The following is a 22,100-nucleotide window of genomic DNA, read 5'->3' on the forward strand; positions in this document are numbered from 1 at the left end:
TGCCCTTGACACCATCTTCAAGGAGGAACTCAAAGCCAACAAATACATTCAATTCCCTAAAATTTGCCACCACAAGATCCCCTTCCTTGACTATCCTAATTAATAAAATTACCCATATTTATTTTATTCTATGTGCTTTTACTTTTAGGGGAGAAGGGTTCATATCAATTCCATTTATCTGATCAATGAGTCTATAGGTAATTAATTAGCAAGAAAATTGCACTGCAGCCATTCATATTTCTCATTATATCCAATTTGTCCTCTACATGTCACCTCCAAATTTCTAAAATCTGGTTGGAGACACATATGACCTCCTTTGATCTTCAGAATCCACCTTCTCCTCAGGAACATAACCAAAAGACCACTTTATGTCCTCACTGAGTCTCTACATTCCCAAAACACACTTTGTTGTCACTCACTTCTGAATACCTTATTGGACTTTGGGTAACAGTCTACAGAAGTCATCTGTTATGTATTCTGGCAGGCAGAATTTTTCTACTTTGATGTCTTTTTTTATTCATCTGGCAACACACAGAACCTACTATGTATGAGGCATTATGCCAGGTAATGTAGAAATTGCAGCCTGGAGACCTTTATTCACTGCTGAGCTACTAGATTTCAGTGCCAGAGCCCTTGCTTTTCTTTTTCACATTTCACATCCAATCAGTGGCCAGTGAGGGTGAATTTTCTATTCACATCCTCTCCTACTTTGATTTCAGTTTCTCCCCACCATCTTCATCTAAGTCCTTATCATCTTTACCTAAATAGTTTCAAAAGCTTCCTTCCAGTTCCTCTGTCTGCCATGGTTTGCAGCCTGACCAAACTTCCTACTTTACACAAACATATTTATGTAATTATCCCAATGACCCAATGCAGGTAAGAATCATAATTCCCACTAACTGTTAAAAAGTTAGAAAAATACTGTCCAAAATCACACAACAGATGGTTGGGTAACATAGAGATTTAACTCCAGGTCTGGGGCCATTCAAGCCTTCCTTCCATGTTTAAAGGAGGTTGGCCAGAGTGGGAACATAAGGTATGAATTACGGTGTTGGGATGCAAAAGACAGGGAACCCAAAAAGGCCAGGGAAGAACAGACCTGTCTTGGAAGCAGATTGGATATGAGGTGAAAAGAGAAACATAAAAAATTATTGACATTTTTAGAGGCTGGATGGCTGAAGGTTCAGACTGCTTCCCTTCCCGTATATCTTAGATGGTTATATGATGAAGTGGTTTAAGATGTTGGGGCTCTGCATTTGTACCCACCCTGGTACTACCTCTTTCCAGCTGTGTGTCCAGGAAAATACTTAACTTCTCTGTGCCTTACCTCAGCACAATGGGAACAGTAATAATTAATAAAAACAACACCTGCTTATAAGGAATGATGAGGCTTCCTGAGCGCTCAAAACACTTGGTGAACAGCACATGTCCTCAATATTTGTAAAATATTATTCAAAAACAATCATGTTTCCTTTGTTGTGAAATAACTTAAACTTGTTTGCAACTATGTAGTGTGGATTTAATTATATGCATTTCTTTTAAATTTGTAAGTAAAACAAAAATCAGAGGCCAGAGCCTAAGCCAGGCTGACTTTATTTGGTGTAACACTCAAGCAAGCTCCGACATGCTCCTGATTGTAATGAGGTCAAAGAGCAGGATTTAAACACAGCGTGTGTCTTTTCTCTTGGATAGTAAGATAACAAGTCACAGCTGCATGATGAGAAGCATGATTGGTGTGCTTGTCATCATGGAAGGGACTTAATGAAAATCAATCTACAGGTTTGCTCCCCTTACAATGAAAGACTGGTTTTCCAACCCCCTGATCTCTGAGAAAAAACTCTCATCAAAAGGAAAAGTGAAATAAGGTTCCCTTTCCAAAAGCTAGCTGGTTAGGATGTGATCCCTACAAGTGTTACTGTTTCACTGTCTGCAGTTAAGAAGAGCTTAATTAGACCAAAGCTTTTATTTAATGTAAAATTGAGTAATTTTTCCAACTCTCTAAATAGCAATTAATCAAAATAATAAGAGAATGACCTGTATGCAAACAGCTTGTAGTCTCTCTCTCTCTCTCTCTTTTTTGGTGTAATCACTCTTTAGCTCCCACTGTCCCTTCCCCTGACTTCAAAGGCAAGTTCACCCCTTTGGAGGTCTGTATACTTCCATTAGGTCATACTATAGCATCTAAGTGATCTCAGCTCCTGACCAGCTCCTTGTCTTCTCCCTGAATCCTGTACAAGATTGTCAATATGTTTAGCTTCAAGCCCATGTTCCAAATGTGCTGGCAGGACATCTATCTGCATTTCAGCTGGTCCTTTTTAATCCTTAAAGGTACGTTCACAGGCTAATAAAGGGAAGAAAAGTAATATTATGCCTCAAGAATTGAGGCAAAACCTTCCAAAGCATTAAGGAATCCCATTTAATTTCATTTAACCCCCTTTGCACTGGATATGCTGATATTTACCCATCCTACTGGTCAAGGAGAACGAGGTGAGTCTTTACTGTGACTTCTCCATGAATAGAAGAGCTTCTAAAGTGGATGAAACGTAAATGGTACCAGATATTAATTAAGGAGGTAAAAATCTGAGCCTGGTCTTTGCAGCCCTATTTCTACAGACTGTTTGCTTAAAAGTGAGTGACCCAGGATGGATGATGAGGGGAGGAAGTGAAATGATTTCTCATAAAGTTGGATTGCACATTCCCCTTTCTGAGTTGTTCGAAAGGCAGACTTCCTTCTAAAAATTCCCACATTCTCTTCATCAGCACTGTCTTCATTCATCTGGATTATAAATGGAATAATCATTTCCCACACATCAGCTGTGCAGTCAAATGAATGTATTTCAGGCATTCTTTCTATACAGTAATAGGTTTTATTTTCTCCTAAATGTTATACAATCTTATTATGACCAATGTCCTTCATGCCTTGATTCTTTAAAGAAAACAGTTAGGGGCTTCACTGTCACACCGCTCTTCCCTCTGCAGTCCCTGTATCACGCGATGGGGAAGAGGCACCTGAAGAAGGCTCCCAGATGGCAGAGACGGTGTGTGGGGGGACACAGCACCCAGCCATTCTCACCACCCATTCCAGCGCCTGCTTGGAAGACCCGTTCCCACAGAGGCACACCTCACCCTGGGAATGCTCACTTAGCTGGAGTGAATCAGACCAACTTCCTCCCAACAAAGTCACATAACGCTGTCTTTAAAACACAGGCTTTTCTGTCGCTGCCTGCATATGACAATTTTAAGAGATAAATAATCCCTTAGAAGTTTGCCCGAGTCATATTTAATGTGCCAAAATGCCGCCAATCAACAATGACGCTCGCTGAGCTGTGGCAATTTACTAGTGAGAAAAGAAAGCTGAGTATGAATGAGTTGGTACTGCCACAGGAAAATAGCAAGAAAACAAGCAATTATTTCTTTGAAGAAGTCTCCTGGAAATTACAATTACATTCCAAGGAAAGAGGACACTTCAGAGATTGCATTAATCAGGGCTTGGATTTGAGGTCACCGTGAGACTGCCCTTCCCTGGTAGAGCCCAGCAAACAGTCCTTATTAATTATGAGGCAGTGTTACTCCTGATAAGAAAGGAACCTAATTTTTCAAAAAATCAGTGCTCTGGTGCAAAGGTGCTTCTGCCCTTCTAGGAAAAAAACTGACAGTGCCCCAGAGCTCAAGTCACTGTTCAGACTCATGCTACCAACAGCCATTTTCCCAGCAGATGCTAAGTATTTGTTCCCAGGTAACCAACTAGGTCTGTAGAAAACTCCCGAGTTTCTTACCATTGTGATCCAGTCTTCCCTCCCTGCGGAGTCCGGCAGCCAGGCGCTGTTGCTGGTGTTCTGTTCCCCACAGCTAGGGAGGCAGAGAATGTTTCCTGTGGTGCAAATGGATCGCCACCGATTATATTTCAGTCCCTCAACTGCCGGCCTGGATGCTTTGGAAATCAGCCAAACCAAGCTCAAAGAGAAAGGGCTGCAGCTTGCAATTTCACAATTTCCCCTAGACCATGCTCTTAAAAACACGGGCCCCTCATTTAGCATTTTAGCATTACTGAGGGCTGCTACACTCAATCCTGTTTCTCTCTTTTGCTTTTAAACAGAGAGGGGTTGTGTTGCCTTGTGGGATGAAATTATAGCAAGAGCTGGAGCTGACCTAGGGGTTGCGGGCGCTGTGCCGACTTCACATCCCTCCAACCTGACCAGAGACAGCTACTGTTCCAATCAGTGAGGAGAGCCCTGCCTAGACAGAGAGGAAGGAAGACGGGCAATGCTGGGAACACTCCTGCACGCCAGGGTAACCGCTGCTCTACAAAGGCTGGGAGACTGCAAAGTGCTCCCAGTACCTAGGTGTGGGCTAAGTCTTTTGGTGTTGTGCCATGAAATTCAGACAGGTGGGAAGAAAAGTTCTTTGCTCATCAAAGGAGTCTATGGTACACAGCCTTACTTGAAGAATAAACCAGAAGTTCTTCAGATACAGGGTCCCTACCTGTTCAGATGCTTTAAATCTAGCTGGGGCCATGTGACCATATTAAACTACTAGGCTCTTTGCTCTTCCTATGTTTTGACATTTTATTGCTCAAAAGTTGTAGTATCTCAGAAGGATTCAATCATACAACTGGCATACAGCAGAGGTGGGACCTCCATGGAAGTTCAGGACAGGACGCTTTGAAATGACAGTGCACGTAAGCAAGAACACCAATTAATTGCCAGACTGTTTACCTGCCTTTCCTTCCCCACTTGTAAACTCCAGTAGGGCAGATGCTCTGTTCACACTGTTCATTTCTGCACCCTTGCACAGCATCTTACTCCACTGTTGGATATGGATTAGCAGATTAAATAGTTTTCCATAATTGCTGAAAATATTGGCAGTCACACAAACTAGTAAAATTTTTTTTGCTTAGAGCCTGATGTGTTCAGGCTTGGGCTGGGTTCCTTTCACGATTGCTTTTCCTCTTGCTGAAAAGTAAAGGATCCTGTACCCCAGGATGGCTAGTCCAAGAAAGGACAGCAAAGCTAAAACTTTGTTCCAGAGCCAATTCAAGCCAAGGGAAAAAATTTATGTTGATAGCCAAGCATTCTCATTTTTAAGAAGAGTCCATGGCATTTATCAAGCCTGACTGTATCAAGAAGGTGCTCTGAATCAACAGTGCCCAAGAAAACCACTTTCACTCGCACTCCCTGTAAACTGCTGTCTTTTACAACAGAAAAGCAGATAGGGTAGGCAGATCACAAAGCCCACTTCAGAGGCCAAGTTTTAGTGCCTTGCTTGCACACAGAAGGTTTTAGATACTTACTGAATTCATCTAAACCCACAGAGGACTGGCCTGAACTCTGCAGTATCAGACACCTGTCCTCAAGCTGAGAGGACCCAACAACACCTCCTTTGGAGCCTCAGGTCACGGCCCCTCTCTAGGTCTTCCCCCTAGGACACTCCACCCCACTGCGTCCACTGTTCCCTGCACTGGACCCAGCTACACTTGTCCTCGAATGGAGTGAGGCGGTGGCACTGACTGCAGTGGGACCTGTAGAAGAGCCCTGTCCTCCCTGTCCACCAGCCCAAGTCTGTACACAATGGAAACCCCCTACTCTAGCATCAGTGAAACATATTCCTTTTCTTCTACTTGTTCCTCAAAGTGCAATGTCACTGTTTCCTCCGTCAGGAAGATGCCCTGATGGCCACAACTCATTACCAATTTCTCCAGTGACTGGCATTCACCTCTGTGTCAACCCTTTACACTTAATCATATCCTGTCTTCTGACATTTCTTGGACACCATCAATTGTATTTATTTTGTGGGGAGAGGAGTATATCTTCTAACCAGATGGTAAACATGTTATTCCCATAAAAAACCCAGGAGTGGCATCTTAATGACTATGAGATGAAATGAAGACCACATACCATGGCACTTTAGGGGCTCATGAATGGACCTTTGAAGTTCCCGGCCCCACACGCTCCTACAGCACCTTCCACCTCCCTCAGAAAGAATTCTTCACAGTTCCCTCAAGTCACTGTGCTCCATTCCAGACTTCAGGGCAGCTTCTGCACCCTGCAGCCCTGGCTGTGCCCTCTCATCTGGCCCTCACAATGGGGTGCATTAAAAGTCAGCATGAACCATCTTATGTGTGTGTCAGAGCCTCACACAAACCTAAGCAGATGCAGAATCTGTGCTTTCTCTGCAGTGAGAAGTGGTCAGCATTTTGACATTATTTTTCCCAAAGAAAGGTGGACTTTTTCTCAAACTGATTGCCATTTGGCAGAAACCACAAGGGAATGTGAAGGATTTCTGAATAATTGTCTGTCTTGTTGACTGAAGCAGGATTCTGTTGATGTCAAGAATTGCCTGGACACTTATGTTAATGGAAATTGTTAAGACTTCTCAGCTTGATTTTGTCAGAACACACTGAACCACTGAATCACTGACACCCAGCCCTAGACACTATCAGCAGGGATATTTGAAATATCTGTAGAGTGAGAAGTGGAAAAAAATTGGGATTTTCTATAAAATGGTAGTCTGTATATTTTCTTTAAAAAATGTGGACATCCAGAAAGCTAGAGCTTTTTCCTTGAAGCTCTCAGGTACCATTCTCCCCCACACCCCCTTCCAGCTAGAGGATCCAAGCACAGCAATGAAGGGTCTCAGACACTGGGGCAAAAGGCCCCCTATCTTTGAACCTGGAAGGATATAAGGAAAGAGAAATTCGTCTACAAATATGTACAAATAGCACCTATTTCACTCAGCGTTGTCTCATAAAGCAAACCCGTATTGTCTTTTTAGTGAAATCTTCATTGCACCTTTAAAAGATACTTAAAATGTATTTGAGAAGCCTAAGACATTATTACCTTCCTCCAAAGTGTTCTCATCATTTATCTTCTCAGTATTTCAAAATGTTGATCCTGCATTAACAAGTTTATTTGGCATTTCACAAAAGGTAGTCAGTAGAGACTGGAAGCTCCCTATGGCTGTGCAACCCATTCCCTGCTACCACAATCTAGGGTTCCCCTGTGGCAAGAATCCAGAGGAAATGAAGACCTGTAGGCTCTGAATTATTCCACAGCAGCAGAATCATGCCAGTCCACCCCTCAGAAGAATAGAGAGACATGTGGGGAACTCTTATCTTCCCCTGATTCTCCCATTCCCTGTCTTAACTCCAAATCCTTGCTTCCTGTATTGCTTCAATGTTCTGCTCTGTCACTGGATAAGTTTAGCCTCACCCAGACACCCCTTCCCAGCCCCACACTGCAATTTGGGTGGCGGGGCTAAGACAGCTCAGCATGGATCTGGGATTCCAGAATCCCTTAGAAACAATCACATGTGCTTTCAAATTTCATCTCAAGCAAATCTACTTAGAATCATAAAGCATGAAAAGGGATGCCTTTCAGTTTCCAATAATGTTTCAAAGGTTTCTGTCTCAATAGACTGAAATTGAAGTTGGCTGAGGAAAAAATTAGGTCAAAGCACTGAGAAAGAAACCCTCCCTTCCTAAAACCAATCCCAATATTGCCAAATGTTTATATTATAAAAACAGTTAATTAAACAGGGGTAAACATATTTCAGTAGTAAGATATTCACATTAATTTCAATTACAGTATTATTTATGATGTATAAAATCATACAAGGTAGTTTCTAATCATGAAAAGTGGATACAATAGGGAGAAAATTAGAAAGACAGCAATAAACTGTGAGTGCCTTTGGGGAGGGTAGCAGCTATCATAATATTAGAGTCCTTTACAGAGTCTAAACTATCTAGCGAAGTTATAGAGTCTGTGTCCTAGACAATCGTGACAGCTGACCAGAGGCCCCAAATCTCTGCACACCGTCTACCTACCCTTCTGGTTCCATGCCTGGGAATCACTTGGCTTTCCAAGTGTCCTGGATCAAGAGCCCTTCTTCCTTTCACCACAGGGGGGAGCTGCAGCCTAATAAGGGTGGAGCTCTCCAGGGTTCTGACTTTTATTACCAGTTACAACACGGGTGTAAATGCCTCCAGCTAGCAAAGAATGTGACCAATCAGTTGTTCAAATTCAGCTTCCAAAGCTATCCTCCAATTGAAACTGCTCAAGTTCTTCACACACGTATATGTGTGCATATAGACCTTATTACCAAAATGTATAAACCATCTGAAAATGTTAGATGGTACACATCCTAAGCATTAATATACTTGATTTTTTAACTAATGACTTTAATCACATGGAACTCACTGGATTGATCTATAAATGGAATAAAAACAATCTGTAATTTATCTCCCACCACCCAATCCTTTGGCATAAGTGATTACCTCAGTAAAAAGTCTTTGGAAGTTAATTGCCAAAGACGATTAAGTGATGGTAAATAAGCAGCTTAATGAGTGAACTCTCCTTATTAACCTTTGGCCAGTCGGATCTGTACCTATTCCCTTTTTCAACTCAAACACTCTTTCAAAGCAGCAGTCAAGCTCAGTGCTAATTTGCCTCTGAAGAATTCAGCACAAGCCTGTTTAGAAAAGTGATTATGCCTCAATTTGCAGTGAGGTGGGTGCTTATGTGGAGTCTCGAAAGACACCCATCTGATCAATTGCTTGTCTCAGAGTGGATCTATGCCAGAATCAATACAGGAATTTATTTTATATGGCAATTCTATAAGGCTGTGTACATGTCTTCAAGTCAAATGTGCCTAGAGCCAAAAGGGAGAATAGGTGGAACATGCCATAGGAACAGAAGTGTCCCAAAGATGTTCCTTGAGCCCCACTTGGATCAAGTTCCTCTCTATCCAGGGTTGCTGGTCAGGTCAGTTGTGGTTCAGGGTGGAACTGGGGTATGGGGGACAGAGGGGCCAGCTCTCCCCATGCCACTATGCTCAGAGAAGAAGCCCTAGGAGTCCAGGCATTCTAAACTGGAACCTGGCCATTACAAAGGAATACTTGTCTAGGTAAGAGGATGGGACATATTTTATTTAAAGGTGTCAGCTGGAATTATAAATTTAACATATTTCAAGGTTTAAAACTTTGCCCTGGTCCCCACCAATGTTGGGGTGAGTCTGTTCCCTTCTCTCCTTACTCCATTTCACAAGTCAAAGGCATATCTTGCTTTAGTTCAACGCAGTATCTAAAATTTGGATTTCTATGGGGAGGAAAGTTGTACAGAGACCAGAAGGTAAGGCTTGGTCACCACTGGCCACATGTGGCTACCTAACTTAAAGTTTATATTAATTAAAAGTAAATAAAAACTCAATTCCTTGGTCACATTAGCTTCATTTCCAGTGTTCAACAGTGCCATGTGCCTACTGGCTACTGTGTCAGACACACATATTCAGAACATTTCCATCACTGCAGAACGTCCCACTGGACAGTGCAGCCCTAGGGAACCCTGAGTAGGGAAAACATAAAATGAGGAAGATGGGGGCATCTACACACACTACATGAATCCGCCAGTAAGTCTGCATATTTGGAACTACAGCCTGTAGTGACTGTGGGTGTTATTAGACATTATAAATAAATAATATCATTTGTTTGGTGATGGTCTAAATCAGAGGTCTCAAATTGGCCACCTGGGGAATGAATATTTTCTCTGGCTTCCTTCATATTGTAAACATGGTAGAATTAGTGCCCAACATTTAAAAAATGGTAACTCATGAAAATCTAGCTTGTTTTTTTTTATCTTGAAAAACTGGCAGATCTGGCCCTCTGGGCTACATCTCCACAGTGGCACACAGACCTGGGATCGAGGGCCCACTCTGAGTTCAGGTCACCCAAATCCCCACTGGCTGCTGCATCCAAGGGTGCGTCTTTCTAATTCCTGCTGTAGGTACATTTGAATGGCAACAAAAATAACATCTCTAGTGTTGCAAAAAAGGGAACTATCGACAAGAAAACACTATAAAAGATATCTGAACACTGTTGGCGATCCTCTCCATGTTTTTATTAATAAGTAAATTCCACTCACTTATCTAAATGGTACTCTACAATCTATAGAAAGAGGATGAGTGAATTCCCAAATAGGAAGGTTCAGGTAAACTTCCTAATTCCCCTGAATTTCATACTCAACACTCAAGGCTGTCAAGCTTGATGGGCGGAGGAGTCAAGAAGAGGGGAGAGATGATAGCGATGTGATTCTTCCCACCCTTTTCCATTGCCCCTGCTCCTACACCTATACACGCAACACACAACACCCCACATACACACACAGTACACAACATAATGCCCCCCCTCACACACAACACAAACACACCTGTGTCCCTCAGGTGTGTAGGGCTACAAAAATGTCTAGTTATGCATAAATAAAAATGAACTCACTTCCAAATAGATTTTAGTATTTGGGAGCCTAATGGAAAAGCATCTCAATCAGGCAGAAGTCTCTTCATTCAAAACTCTAGTCGTATGCTCAGGACTTGTGCTTGTTTAAATTGAAGCTCCATTAAAGCAGGGACTTTATCTGTCTTGTTCAATACCAGCACATAGCAGGTGCTCAGTTCCCAACAAATATTTGTTAAATGGAATATGAGAATCCTCCCAGGGAACAGAACATCTCCTCAGAAATGCAAAGCCTTTGCCACATATTCCCCTTGATCTCAACTAACATAATGATATTTATATTAATTTATTCAACAGTTCCTGAAAGCCTTTTATGTGCTGGGACTCTGTGGGAGTTATTTTAGTCTGCAGCTGTTTATTCTCTAAGTCATAGGTCATATGTTAGGAAGGAAACTGCAATCCTTTCAGAAGAATCTGATTTTGAATTACTACATTGCCTTTTTAGAAAGCTGATACACATGGCATGATACTGTGATTTGTGCAGTATAATATCTACTGTATTCTACCTATTACACTACTATATAAGTTATTATATTCTCTTTAGCTATTTTCATAAAATATTTATTATATCATCTACATCTATTACATTATTACATCATCTGCTCCTCAACCTCTCTGCCCCGCCCCAGTAGAGACCTGGTTCTCCCCGGGGCCACGGCCTCCCCAGCAGTCCTCTCCAGGGGCAGCTGCTTTTGCTCCATGTGCTCGTGGGAGTGATGTCCTCTCTGCTCCTCATGGCCACATTGAGGCTACTCATTCTCCCTCCCTTCCCCCCAGAATGGCCCAGATTTGGATCTCAAGGCATCAGACCAGAGCCCCTGTACTAAATGCCCCAAGTGCCCCGTCACCTACTGGTTCCAGGCCATTCTCCCTTCCCTCTTGCTCACTGTGATGGGACATCTGTCACTACCTGTGTCTTAACCTTGAACATTTAAATATACATGTCAATGACCTCCCCAAGGTTCTGGTGGCACATTTCCTTGAACCATCCCTTTCAGTAACTGCCCTCCCTCTAGTCTTCTGCCATTAGTGGCAAACATACCATAATCTCAACTTCATGCATCCCACTCTCTGCCCACAGCCTCCATCTTCTCCTCCCACTTTCTCTGCTTCTCTGACTTCGATGGTCTTTGGCCCCACTAGGATGAGCCATCCATATTCCACGGCACTGTGTCCCCAAACCTCAGCCCTTAAAGTCTTCTCTTTCCCATCATCCAGCTTGAAATCAGAACCCATCAGCAAACATTCGCTCCCATGTATGCCCTCTATTCCCCTGCCCTTCTCCTGTTGTCCCTGCTTGCCATCGGGGCCTTAGAACCTGCGAGTCTCTGCTCTCATACCTGCACAGCTGGGCCCTATCAGAGAGACAATCCTCACAGTGATGCCTGCGTTTCCAGGGCTTCCTGATGTTCCCAAGCAATCGCTCCTCCACTCTCTCAAAGGGCAACTGCACATTTTCTTCTCTCTCCACAGACTTCCAACATCTTCCTCATTGTCACTCTCGACTCATGATCTTTGTCCTTACTTCACGTCCGCAGACTCCACAAACCTTACCTTCCCACCTTCCAGAATCTGAATATTCTGAACTTGCCTTCCACCTATTACCAAGTACAAACCGGCCAAGCTCCTACTGGAGGCAGCCTCTCTACGTGGACACAACAGACCATCCCCTCCTATTTGCACAAGGACACCTCTTCAGTAATTATCTCCTCTTCTGCAAGAAAAAAAATCAGTTTTTTCTCTATACTGAATCACTTCTATGAGCAACAAGACACTATTTATCCCTCCCACCCTAAGAAGAAACAAAAAAGACCTGCCCTCTTCCCATTTTCCCCTCCAGCCACTGTGCCATTTCTTTTTTTCCTGCAGTAAAATCTGGAGAATGACTAGAACATCTAGAATATCTAGACTGACTGCCTCCATTCCCCATCACTCCACTGACCCTGCTATCGTGAAGGTGGCCCATGACCTCCATGTCACCAAATCTAACATCCGATTCTCATTCCAGTGACACCTGGCCTTTGAAAGCCACTGTGCCGCCAATCATTCCTCCTCCTTGATACACTTTTTTTCACTTGGCCTTTCAGTCTATCAAACTCCTGATTTTCTATCTATCTCACTTGCTATTCCTTCTTAGTCTACTTTGCATGGCCCCCTTCCTTCTCTACCCAACCTATTCATTTGAGTGCCTTTGGGCTTGATCCTTGGTTTTCTCTCTATATATTCTATTTCCATAGCTTTAAATAGCAATTAAATGCCAGTGACTCCCAATTTATAACTCCAGACCAAACCTCCCGTTCTTTTCTAACTCCATACTTAACCAGTACCTATGCCACAATGCCACCTGAGTTTCTAAGACGCATTTCAAAGTCAACCTGACCACAGGGAACACTGATCATTCCATCTCATCCTCTTTTACCCATAGCCTTCCGAATATCAACTCTATCAGTAACGGCAACTTTATTTCTGTAGGCCAAAACTTTAGAATCACACTCACTGGGATAGCTATATTCTTTTTTAAGTAATAGAAAATAACAAATGTCGGCAAACATGTGAGAAATTAGAACCCCCCCTACATTGCTGGTGGGAATGTAAAATGGTGCAGCCACCTTTGAAAACAATTCGGCAGTTCCTCACAAAGTTTAACATAGAAGCCAGCAGCCATATGAGCCAGCATACCCACTCCAAGGTATATACCCTAAAGAAATGAAGATAGGTGTTCAAACAAATACCTGTACATGAGTATCATGGCAACATTATTACAATAGCTAAAAGCTAGAAAAAACCCAAACGTCCATCAGTGGATGGGTAGATAAGCAAAATGTGGTATAGCCATACAATGGAATGAAGTGTTAATACATGCTACAATGTAGATGAACTCTGAAAACACTATGCTAAGTGAAAGAAGCCAGACACAAAAGGTCACATATTATGGGATTCCATTTAATTAAATGTCCAGAACAAGTAAATCCATGGAGATAGAAGTAGATACTGGCTGCCAGGAGCTGGGAAAGTCGAGAATGAAGAGTGACTACTAATGGGTGATGAACCAGACAGAGGGCAGCTTTGCACAATTTGGTGAATGTACCAAATGCTGCTCAATTGTACTTAAAAATGGCTCATTTTGATTATGTGAATTTAACCTCAATTTAAAAAAATGGAATCTTCCTTGACTCCTTTCTGATACTCCAAATTAAACCTGTTATAAATCATCTGGCTCTACTTTCAAAATACATCCAGAATCCAACCATTCCTCACCCTGCCCTGCTCCCATGCCAGCCAGGGCCAGCCCCGCTGCCCTCTGGATGACTACAGTACCTGTAATCCTACCACTGCCCCTCTCCAACTCTTCTTGGCACAACATGCAGTCAGTGACCATGTCCCTTGCCCACTCAGAACCCTGCAGAAGACTCCTATTTATTTCTTAGGCCAAAATCTTACCGATGGTGCAGTAGCCACTTGCCTAATTCAAAATGTTGTTCTAATCTCACCTAGTCAAAAGAGGCTTATCCTGCCCACCCCATACACATAACTGATCCCCCTTATGCTGCTCTAATTGAAAAAAAGTGTTGCCTCCCGTAGTCAGCATGTAAGTTCCATGAAGGGAAAGACTTGCATCCATTTTGTTCCTTGATGTATCCCAGGTGTGCAGAACAGTGCCCTGCACACATTAAGTGGTCAGTAATATTTACTGCATTGAACAGATCTTCAAAGTATAAAACTGGATCATAAAGCCAGATTGATAGTAGTGGTTGTCAGTGGGCGATTAGGAAGAGGTATGCTGTTAGGACATGGGTACAAAAGGGACTGCACTTTTACATGGAGTATCTTGTTTCTCCTTAGTTAAAAATAATGATGCATATTCAGTACTGCAAAATGTTAACACTGGATATTCTGTGGGTACTGGTTATAGGATTCTGTGTACCTTTTCGTACTGTTTAAATTTCTCAGAAAATATGGGTTTTTATAGTGAAGAATTCCTTTGCTCTGCCAAATGATTAAGAGTAGTCTTCTTAGAATTCCTGAAACAATGTCCTTCCTTGACCAAATATAGTCATTTGGCAACTGCCCCATACATCTCTTATCACGGGAGAAAGGAACTAGCAGAGTTACGAATACAGACATATGTTCTTCATGCACTGGACCTCCTCCACAACGTGGGATGATCGGGGACAGTCCGAACTGCAACAGAACGGGGAAGCCCCACTCACTGAAGTTATTACCGCCAGGGCCCACCAGGGGGTGTGCGTGTGTGGACATCAGGCCGGCTGAAGGAGGGCTCCCAGGCATTCCCAAAGACACACCCGTCTCAAAAGGTCCTCTTACAGAGAGTGGTAGAGCGGCTTCAGCATGTGTGCGATACCTGTGCTCAAGTCTAGTGCTCTGAAGCAAACCCCTCTCCCCATATTCCCCTGCAACACCCCTTGCAAGTGACTTCCGGGGGCTGCAGCGCCCTGCAGTCTCTAGGCAATATCTAAATGTCTTTATTTTTGAAAATGAAATTCAGTGCGTACATTCATTTCACTTTCCAATCATTTCACAGCACAACAAAGGTTGTATTGCCAAGAGTTATAAAATTAGAGAGGAAATGAAAATCTGTTATTTTCATAATAAGGTTTCTTCACTTAGCCAAAGTGTTTGCTGTTCCATAACAACTCACATCCCACAAATGGCTGAGTTTTCATAGTGATTTATTGATTTCAGGCATTTGTGGGGTTCTAATTTAACCAAATTTCAAACACAGCAATGTTTATGCTCTGCCTGGATAACCTTTCTAATACTGTAATTAGATCAATACCCAATAAGCATACAAGCTATCTGTAATATGCTCATAATATGCTCACACACAGGTGAAACACCCTTATTTTTTTCATTGCAAAAGTGATATAAGCGTGGAATAAAGTTCGAGTGTTAGAGGCATATAAAATAAAACAATAGCCTTCCTTTGCCCATTCACTACACTCTTGCCCTGCTCCTCAAATTACTTAATTACTGTTAACAGTTTTGTGCATAGATTTGCAGACTTGTAAAAACACGATTTTATTTTTTATTTTAGTAAATGGGATTCTACCATTTACACACTGTTCTGCAACATCCTTTTATTCACTTAACACTTTTATGGTGGAATATTTGAGGTCAGAATATTCATTGTCTTTAGTGACTGAATTGTATTTATCAGGATAATAATAATTAATAGTAACAATAGCAGCAAAAACAATAATAGAATAACAGAAAACACTTCTACAATGCTAACTATGTGTCGGACTCTAAGTGCTTTACACATTTAAACTAAGTCACTAATGACAACTCTGTAAGATAGGTACTATTTATTATTCCTTTTACAGAGGAGAAAACGGAGGCATATAGATGATAAATAGCTTGCTCAAGGTCATAGAGCTGGTAAGAGGTGGCGCTGTGATTCAAACTGAAGCAATCTGGTTCCAAAGCCCATGGTCTTAACCAGCACACTGGACTGATCATGATGGCAGCAGATTCACAACCGCCCTGGAAATGGACATCCAGATGATTTACTCTTTTAAACAATGCCACAATAATGATCCTAGAAAGTATCTATCAGTATCTCTTGAAGATCATTTCTAAAAGAGGGATTGCTTGCATAGGGATTTAAGATTTTGGTAGGCAATGCCTAGTTGACCTCTGGAAAAGCTACACCTACCTATATCCTCCCAAGCAGCTGGATTCCAGCCCCTCACTGACTCCCAATGTTACCAATCACTCTTTTTCAGTAAGCTGACCCAGTCATGGTGGTGCTTGCATTTGTATGGCCTTGAACACTTTGAGTTTGAACAGCATTTCAACTGTTTATTGCCTATTTGTATTGATTGTTTTATGAATGTCATCTTGCATTCTGGCTGATTTTTCTACTGAGCTGTCTCTTTTCTTATGGATTTGTAGAAACTCTTTACTCAACACACTAGCCCCGCAGTGAGCATGCACTCACCCGGCTAGAGACCCAACTAGCACAGGGAGCAGCTGCTGTGCGCTGAGCACAGGCTCATGGGGGAGGTCCAGAGGCAGAGCACTGAGAAGTGAACTCATGAAGCCACAGCTGCTTCCCCACAGCAATGCTGCCTGCGCAGGCAAGAGATAGCAAGGTTTTTCAGAGGCTGTAGTTCATGATCTGCCCATAAAATCTTTCCTATGATCGAACTGATGCATTAGGAAAGCAAATGAGAACATCCAGAAGGGAGAATGGGATTGGACAGACCTCGGTTTGAATCCTGGAGCCATCACTTACCTACCTGGATGGCTTTGGGCAAGCTGATTAATTTCTCCTAGCATCTAAGGCTCCATAGAACAAAAATCATAAAATTCACCATGCAGAGTTCTAAGAATAGGAAAATGTCTATAAGCACCTATTATAGAATCTGGTCACATAATAGGTATCCAGTTATTAATACTGAATAATAGTATTCACTATTAATAATACTAGTGTTATTGATGGAATAATATAAGGAGAGGCCAGTGAGGTTAAGGAGAGGCAAATGTTCTGATTTGCCATGTAGCATTGACATGACAGGCCTTGCTAGCTTAGCTATGGATAAAACCCTGTGATATTCTTTTACTTTGCAAATTATAACTCACCTCCACCTCCACTTACCCAATGAGTAGGAAATCTGTCTTTCCTTCCTGCCCTTCTCTTCTCTTTCCATGCCCAGGATCTCAGCTGTGCTCAGGAGAGCAACCGTGCTTGTTCCTATCTTGCAGGGCTGGCACGAGACACAGGCATCATTCCCCTTTAAGTCTGGGGCTCCTCCACTGACAGTCTGTGCAAGATGAAGTGGCCAGGCCTCTGGTACCCTCAGCAGTGCAGATGCCCTTCGAAGCCACCCTGGCTCTAAGGGCAGCGTGGGAGTCTGAGCACCATCCCCACACAGGACTCTCTGCTGGAGCTGGCTGGGACTCTCACCGTCTCACTTCCTGAGACTTCCAGACGCCGCTTTCCCAGACTGCCTTCCTCACCCAGGGTCCCTCTGCCTCCTCACCCACCCAGAAGCATCTGCCCCTTAGACCTCTCAGCTCTTGTCCTCAACCTGCTGCTGGTCCCTCAACCTCTTCCCTAGCCCACTGTCCTTTTTCTGTTGCAGAATGCAAGAGATTATTTCAGGAAAAAATAATGCTGGTCACTCAAGGGTATCTTGTACTCTTATCACTTTACTGGGGACCTTCCTCAGCCCTAGGCAGTTCTTCAGGGCTCAGTCCCATTCTGGCTGCTTCAGGCAGTGGGAAGCAAAGAGTATGTATGGCTGATTCCCCTTGGAACTCATGAAGTCCACTCCTGAACAAACCGGATATAAAAGATATCCCCTACCTAGCTGGAACGCTAAATGCTACCCATACACAATAAACAGTGACAGTGGTGGATTTCTGAAACAAGAGTTTTATATGAACTATGACTGTTGGGGGGGGACATTCACTGGGAAAAGTTTGTGTTCTGAACTCTAAAGCCAATCAAGTTTGTTACATAAAGGGCTGCAGAAAAACCACGATATGATTTTCTTCAATTTCTCACCTTAGCTGTCCTAGTGTGTGCAGTCTTTGGAAGCAGTTTGCTTTAATTAAGTCAGTGAAGTGACAGAAACTGGTTGAAATGACTTATTTACTGAGCTCTTTTGCAGGTCATAGTTTTTGAAATTAAAGGACTCTAAGAGACCAGTTGATTGGGTTCCAGGAATCCTCAAGATTGTGCATTTCCCTCAGTGTGGCGAAAATATCTAAGCACACCGCACTTAAAATTGCAGGAAAAGAAATGAGAGCATTGGTGGTACATTCATGGAAGGCATTCATACTTAAATGGGATGTGTTCAAAGAGCAACAAATGGAAAATGGAGCCTGCACTCATTTCCTGCTGCCGAACAGCCTGGGACTGAGTGATCCCAGGTTTGTATGTGTTGAGGATATATGGGCTGGATAACCTCACATTTTCAGATATTCCCAGATGGCAGATGTGTAAAGAAGGAATACGCTTTGCTTGGATGTTTTCAGATGTGTCTGAATAAACAGGCAGGTGGTTTAATGTCCAGGCAGGCTGAAGGGGCAGAAAGCAAACCTGCCCTTCATCCCTTTGAGTTTGGGTACGGATTCTAGAACTACTCTGTCAGCCCAGCCCTGGGGCCAAATGCTGGGCAGAAGTGTGTTCTCCTTCACAAGCCTCCAGGAATTAAGAGGGAGCCCTGCTTTTAGCTGTGTAAACCTAGATCCAAAATATGAAGCTGTCTAGTTGAGAGCCTCACTTAGAGACTGATATCATCTGTTAAATGCAGCAGTCTCCTGCTGCTCAGTGATTTTCTTTGATCAAATGACTAACCTGAAACTATATTTTGACAAAAATAAAGTTAAATAAACTCTCTCTCTATATAAGTATTTTTTTTAAAGTCTGAGACATTTTTCATTGTTTAAAGTCTCCATTTTACAAAATATGTATGTTCCAAACATGAATGTTTTCCACATTACAGAGCCCATCAAACAAACAACTTTGATGTACCCAAGACTAAATCCAGGCTTGACCACTATTTAAACAAAACAGTAGAATCATTTGAGTTTTAAAGACTATTTTAAAAGAGAAATTCAGAGAAAAAGGAAATTTTATTTTCTTTATTTCCAAGTATCTTGAGATCTTATGTGAAAAAAGAAAGACAAGAATACAAAAGAGAAAAGAGAAACAAAGAGAATATAAAAAAATGAGTAAGACAACACTAAACTATGTTTTCTACCTTTATCTTGTATCTACCTACCACTTCAGCATTTTATTAAAAATAATAATAATAAAGAGAGAAATGTGGTATCCACATATAAATCAAGTATAAAAATCAAATGAGTATTCATATTTGAACTGACTGTTTATAGGTCATAATGCATGAGCAAAACCGAAGGTTTCTGTGATGGCTGCCCTTGTACTGTTCACCACGTAAGAACTTATTCACTATGTAAGAATTTGTTCTCCATGTAAGAACTTGTTTGTTATGCCTCAGAAGATTGGAGACTGACGAAAATTAGGCTTGGGGTGGATTAATGATTGTGCATTGAGCATTGACTCCCCTATACAGAATTTCATTGTTGTTAACAACCATTTGATCAATAAATATGAGAGATGCCCTCACAAACAAACAAACAAACAAACAAAAAAAAAAGTACACACTTCCAATGGTAAAATAATAAGTAACCGGGATGTAATGAATATAGTCAAGATATTGTAACAGCTTCGTATGGTGATAGCTGGTACCTAGAATTGTCATGTATATAAATGTTGAATCACTATGTTGTACACCTGAAACTAATGTAATGTAATACTGTGTGTCAACTACCCTTCAATAAAAAATAATTATCTACAAAAAAAAAAAATGAGTAAGAATGTTCAAGTATAAGCTAAAGTCTAAGTCTAAAACTGCATGTTACATGCATGCAGGAGTGTCATGATGTTTAATAAGAGCCCCAAAAGGATATTTCAATGAGCAGTACATCTCCACGCTGGTGGAGTTCCAAGTCTAGATTTAAAGAGTAAAATTTCATTCTTTTGGGTTAAAAATCATCAAAAATGATTGAGGAATTTGAAGTAAATATGTAAATAGAAACAGAATTGGGAAGAGAAAGAAAGAGTAGGCCAGGCTCTGTTTCAATACAAATTTGCTTGAGTATGTCCTTGAGTAAAATGCAACAACTCCCACTTGGTTCAGTTTACAAATAGTAAATGGTACTTATTCCCTCACACAAGGCCAGAGTGAAGATAAATAAGATAACACACAATATGGACAAAGAATGTAAAAGATCAATGTCACACAGGCCAGCTGCAGTACTAATGCTATTAGACACAAAAAATTTGTTTTTTATTTCCAGGCTTATCAAATAAGAGTATAACTATAACATAGCATAGCATCTATTGGAAAAAAGAAGATAAAAACCATATTCAATAGTTTCCCTTATCCACAGGTTAACTTTTTGGGGTTTCGATTACCACATTCAGAAAGCAGATGAGTCCCTTGATGTATCGGCAGATCAGCAGCAGCCTAAGCGACATCACCTCCCTTTGTCCAATCACACCGGCCTTGTACCATCTCAAATCACAAGAAGAGTGAGTGCAGTACAACAGGCATTTTGAGAGAGAGAGACCACATTCATACAACTTTTGTTGCCAATATATTGTTATAATTGTTCTATTTTACTATTCATTATTGTTGTTAATCTCTTACTCTGCCTAATTTATAAAGTAAACTTTATCACAGATATGTATGTACAGGCAAAAAAACATAGTATATATAGGGTTTGGCACTGATTGTTGGTTTCAGGCATTGACTGAATGTCAGTCATTCAGGCCTTGGAATGTATCCCTCATGGCTAAGAAAGAACTTTTATAAAAGTCTTTCTCCCCAAAGGTAAAATAATCTTGCAAAGTATATATGTGAAGGAGTGGCACTAAAAGCCATAGATTAACTCTAGTAATTAGGATACCAGCAAGAATGCCTATAATCTTCCTGAGAACATCAAGGGAAGAAAAGAGAACATTGGTTGTGTGCATTAAAAGGAATCACAGGGCTTATATGAGCTGGTGTTCTCTCCAAGTGCTGAGAAACACCTCCACACAATAGTAATAATTTGAAAGAGGCAAGTATAGAAACTAATGAGTGCTGCTTAGTTTTTTAAATGAATTTCAGCTACTGGGGAACATTCCATTTCTGAAGACAATAATTTTGTGGAACATAATTACCTGTGAACCTGTTGAGTTACAAATACAAATAAGCCTGGCACCAAGTGGACTGTTAACCCCTGTGATAAGAGCTTCATGCTTTAGGTAGTACTGAACTCATTCCAAGGAGACACCCTCCTAGAATTAGCATTTTCAGGAAGGTAAGTCTAAACTGAGAAAACAAGGAAAGACACAAGCCTCAGTCTCTACTTAGCTGCCACTGGCCTTTTCCACCTGGATTCCTACAGAGCCCGAAGGTCACTGTGGGTAAGACAGAATTGATCATCATCCTTAAAGCTGCTCCTCCACTGTTTTCTATGCTCAGCTGATAATATCACCACATTCCAGGACTCAAGTCACACACCCAGATCACCAACTATCACTGTCCATATTCAGTGTTACCAAGTCTCTCCAGTCTCACTTAGTCTTCAGTTGTGTCCTTTTCTATGTCCACTGCCATAGTTTTAATTCAGCTTCTCATGATTCCTTACCTAGAATACTTCAACAGAGTCTCAAGTGGTCTTCCAGTGGTTTTCTCTACATCCCTGTCCACTTCACCAAAAGAGCTACCTTCCCAATGTGGAACCTGCCTAGCTATACCTCTGCTTCAAATTCTCTAGTGAAAGCAGGGCCCGCATCTGCCCAGTTCCTCCTGTTAACCGCAGTATCATCACTTCTGCTACTCCTCATTCTCCCTTTATATCCATCAATACTGTTGTTCTCGAAATGCACGTAGTTCCCACTGCATCCATCAAGTGCCTAATCATCTTTCACACCCCACAGCTGAATCTCCCTCTCTGTGGTCTTCTCTGCCTGCCCCATTCATTCCACCCTCCCTGTACTACCTCTACAGTTTGCTGATAGCTGTACTTAATTGCTCTGCAACATAAGTAGGGCTTTATATGTACAATGTCCCCTCATTCATGAGCTCTCAGAGAGCAGAGTGGTTTCTTGGTCATTCCTAATCTCTCATATTTAACACAGTGCCTGGTAAGAACGGTGCTGGAGAAATGGATGCTGCAAAGCCACAGACCCTAAGCTGTCTCCTCTGCATCATGAAGAGACCTACTGGTAAGGCCCAGTAACAATCAGGGAAGTGCAAAACAAGTAAAGAAA

The 22,100-nt window shown here is 41.8% G+C and overlaps 1 protein-coding gene across 6 annotated transcripts in view; it reads right to left on the reverse strand.

The window, feature by feature from the left end:
- Nucleotides 1–22,100, reverse strand: part of PLD5 (phospholipase D family member 5) — a 406,964-nt gene that overhangs the window by 346,382 nt on the left and 38,482 nt on the right. For 4 of the 6 annotated variants that reach the window (XM_057507829.1, XM_057507830.1, XM_057507827.1 and 1 more), the window contains exon 1: nucleotides 3,777–8,772. The exons of the other annotated variants lie outside the window; for them this stretch is intronic. In XM_057507829.1, coding sequence (XP_057363812.1) covers nucleotides 3,777–4,037 — 261 coding nt within the window. In that variant the 5' untranslated portion in view covers nucleotides 4,038–8,772. Of the gene's footprint in view, nucleotides 1–3,776; nucleotides 8,773–22,100 lie in introns of those variants that run through there. 6 annotated transcript variants of the gene reach the window in all.

The sequence above is a fragment of the Manis pentadactyla genome, chromosome 9 (genome assembly GCF_030020395.1).
Source record: "Manis pentadactyla isolate mManPen7 chromosome 9, mManPen7.hap1, whole genome shotgun sequence".
NCBI lineage: Eukaryota > Metazoa > Chordata > Mammalia > Pholidota > Manidae > Manis > Manis pentadactyla.